Below are 2773 nucleotides of genomic sequence, written 5' to 3' on the forward strand. Positions count from 1 at the left end.
AAGGAAAGGAAAAAGGAAAGGAAAAAGAAGGAAAGGAAAAAGGGAAAGGAAAAGAGAGAGAACCCAAAGTTACATTGCATCCTAGTCAAGGAAGTCTGAAAAAAAAAAGAACATTAACTAATATTAATTGAACAAAAGAAAACCAAGTAAAGGGATAAGGAATAGGTTAGAGATGAGCATGTGGAGGGGAAGAGACTCCAGTAAAGTCAACAGGCATGACAGCACAGTCACAGCGTGGAGGGAAGTGTCCTGACAGGATGCATTTATCGAGGCTGGTCTAAAAGACCTGAAAGGTCAGTAGTTGCTATCGGGAGAGTGGCATATGGGGGGAAGTAAGAGGAAAATTACCAAAGACAATCTGAAGGAAACTACAAGAATCCATCTGTTAGGGGAGATAACTTGAATCAAGACAGCAGAGAGAAGGAGAAACTTATGGGGAGCGGGAAGAGATGTTAGCTAATGGCATATAACAGAAACCTGAACAGTTTCTTTCGGAACTGTACAACTCACAAACTGGCCTTCATGAGCAACTATTCACACAAAAAAGAAAGAGTTTGTTATCTTCTCAATGAAACATCTTTAGACCACTTAACAACGAGGGGAGATGGTTATGTGTAGGAATGTTGTCATGCCGATAATGTACAGCCAACTCCAGATAGTTAAAAGCCCAAGATGATGTCCCTGGGAATTCATTTAACCTGCCAACTTTCACCTGGCTGCCCACCCTCAGTCATTAGCTTTATATTCAGACATAGACATTCACATCCACACACTGCTATCAATCAAACATTCTGAACTTCTCATACCCAGAGACCAAAATTGTAGTTTTTATTTCCTTGACCTTATTGACTGCTCTTATTAGTGAAGAATGTATTACTGCCAGCCACTTGGTTATTCATCACAGTTTGCAGTATATGTGACAATTTCTCATGCACTTGAAGCATATTTCTATACTATATAAAATGTGTGTGAAGATATATATATTCATTCCATTCTTTTCCCTTCTACAATATGCTATAACTTTGGATTTGGAGAAGAAATTGCCACAGCATGCTTGAGAGGCAATAAATATAAATGACAAAAGAGGCCACCTCAGATAGAGTTTGCTTAGAGACAAAAAGTCAGATGAGGTCGTATTTTCTCTGGTCTCTGTGGTCTCAGTCACATGCTAAGCTAAGCATTTGGAGATCACAGTGGCTTTCTGTTATCCTAAAACATACCCCAGCCACAGGTCTAGGTATGTAGGGTAAGGTATGTGATAATGCATTTGTGACTATATCCTCAGATTGTCTGCAAATTCATCCCCAGTGAAGAAATTCAGGCGTTCTTGGAGGAAACCCTGGATGGCCTGGAAACTCTCAACCCCATGTGCACAAAGGCTTGTGGCATATGGATGATTGCTGCCCTGAAGGAGCATGGCGCTTTGCTGGAAGATCAGGTGAACTGACAATCGGCCCTGTAATCGAGCAAGACGGTGGCACCTCTGAAATGCCAAGTCAGATTTCCATTCTGTATCTTCTCTCATCATTAGAGTCTAATAAGAAGCAGACAGGAGCTTCAGGGGCCTCAGCAGAGCACCAACCTATATGTTAACGACGTTGGGTAGTCTAGCTAAATCTTTGATTACAATCACTTTCAGAACGCAATAGCACTTGTGGGATGAAGGCAGAAGATTCAGAAACTCGAGGTCATCAGTATGAGCTTCCCATACATACATACACACACACACACACACACACACACACACACACACACAAAATGGTCCCTACTCTGTAAAAATGAAACAGCTCAAGCCTTTGGAAATTAGATTGGTAGATTCACAGGGTTGAGAATAGGTAGGTGGGTGCTTCTAAGATGGCCACCAATCCATTCACTACTGTTCTTCATATTGCTCTTTCACACCTCATAAGAATGTGGGATCTGGCAAGGAGGTTGACAAAGAGTTGGGGAAAGTGCTTAGCCCCCTGTCACAGCTGAGAACTTAAGCAGAAAGACAAGAACTTAAATGCAGGAATCTCTGTGAAATGCTCCAAATGGAAACACTCTATCCTGACTCCTCAAGTCAAAGACAGAGCACACACTACTCCAAGAATAAGAAGCAGGCAAGAAAACAGAACTGAATGTAAGCATCTCAGAAGGAAAGGCATGCTTCTTTTTATTATTTTATTAGATATTATCTTCATTTACATTTCAAATGCTATCCCGAATGTCCCCTATACCCTCCGCCCCCACTCCCCTACCCACCCACTCCCCCTTCTTGGCCCTGGTGTTCCCCTGTGCTGGGTCATATAAAGTTTGCAAGACCAAGAGGCCTCTCTTCCCAACGATGACTGACTAGGCCATCTTCTGCTACATATGCAGCTAGAGACACGAGCTCTGGGGGTACTGGTTAGTTCATGTTGTTGTTCAACCTATAGGGTTGCAGATCCCTTCAGTTCCTTCGGAAATTTCTCTAGCTCCTCTATTGGGGTCTCAGTGTTCTATCCCATAGATGACTGTGGGCATCCATGTCTATACTTGCCAGGCACTGGCATAGCCTCACAAGAGATAGCTATATCAGTGTCCTTTCCGCAAGTTCTTGCTGGCATATGCAATAGTGTCTGCATTTGGTGGCTGATTATGGGATGGACCCCCACAGTGGAGCAGTCTCTGGATTGTCCATCCTTTCATTTTAGCTCCAAACTTTGGCTCTGCAACTTCTTTCGTGGATATTTTATTCCCTCTTGTGGGGAGGAATGAAGTATTCACTTGTTGGTCTTCCTTCTTGATTTTC

The 2773-nt window shown here is 42.7% G+C and overlaps 1 protein-coding gene across 1 annotated transcript in view; it reads left to right on the forward strand.

Annotated features, from left to right (window-relative positions):
• Mroh2b (maestro heat like repeat family member 2B) overlaps window positions 1-2773 on the forward strand; it is a 62668-nt gene that overhangs the window by 42732 nt on the left and 17163 nt on the right. Inside the window, exon 30 of the mRNA XM_021208659.1 lies at window positions 1286-1438. Within this exon, the coding sequence (XP_021064318.1) occupies window positions 1286-1438 (153 nt within the window). The remainder of the gene's footprint in view (window positions 1-1285; window positions 1439-2773) is intronic.

Source organism: Mus pahari, chromosome 11 (assembly GCF_900095145.1).
Source record: "Mus pahari chromosome 11, PAHARI_EIJ_v1.1, whole genome shotgun sequence".
Lineage (NCBI taxonomy): Eukaryota > Metazoa > Chordata > Mammalia > Rodentia > Muridae > Mus > Mus pahari.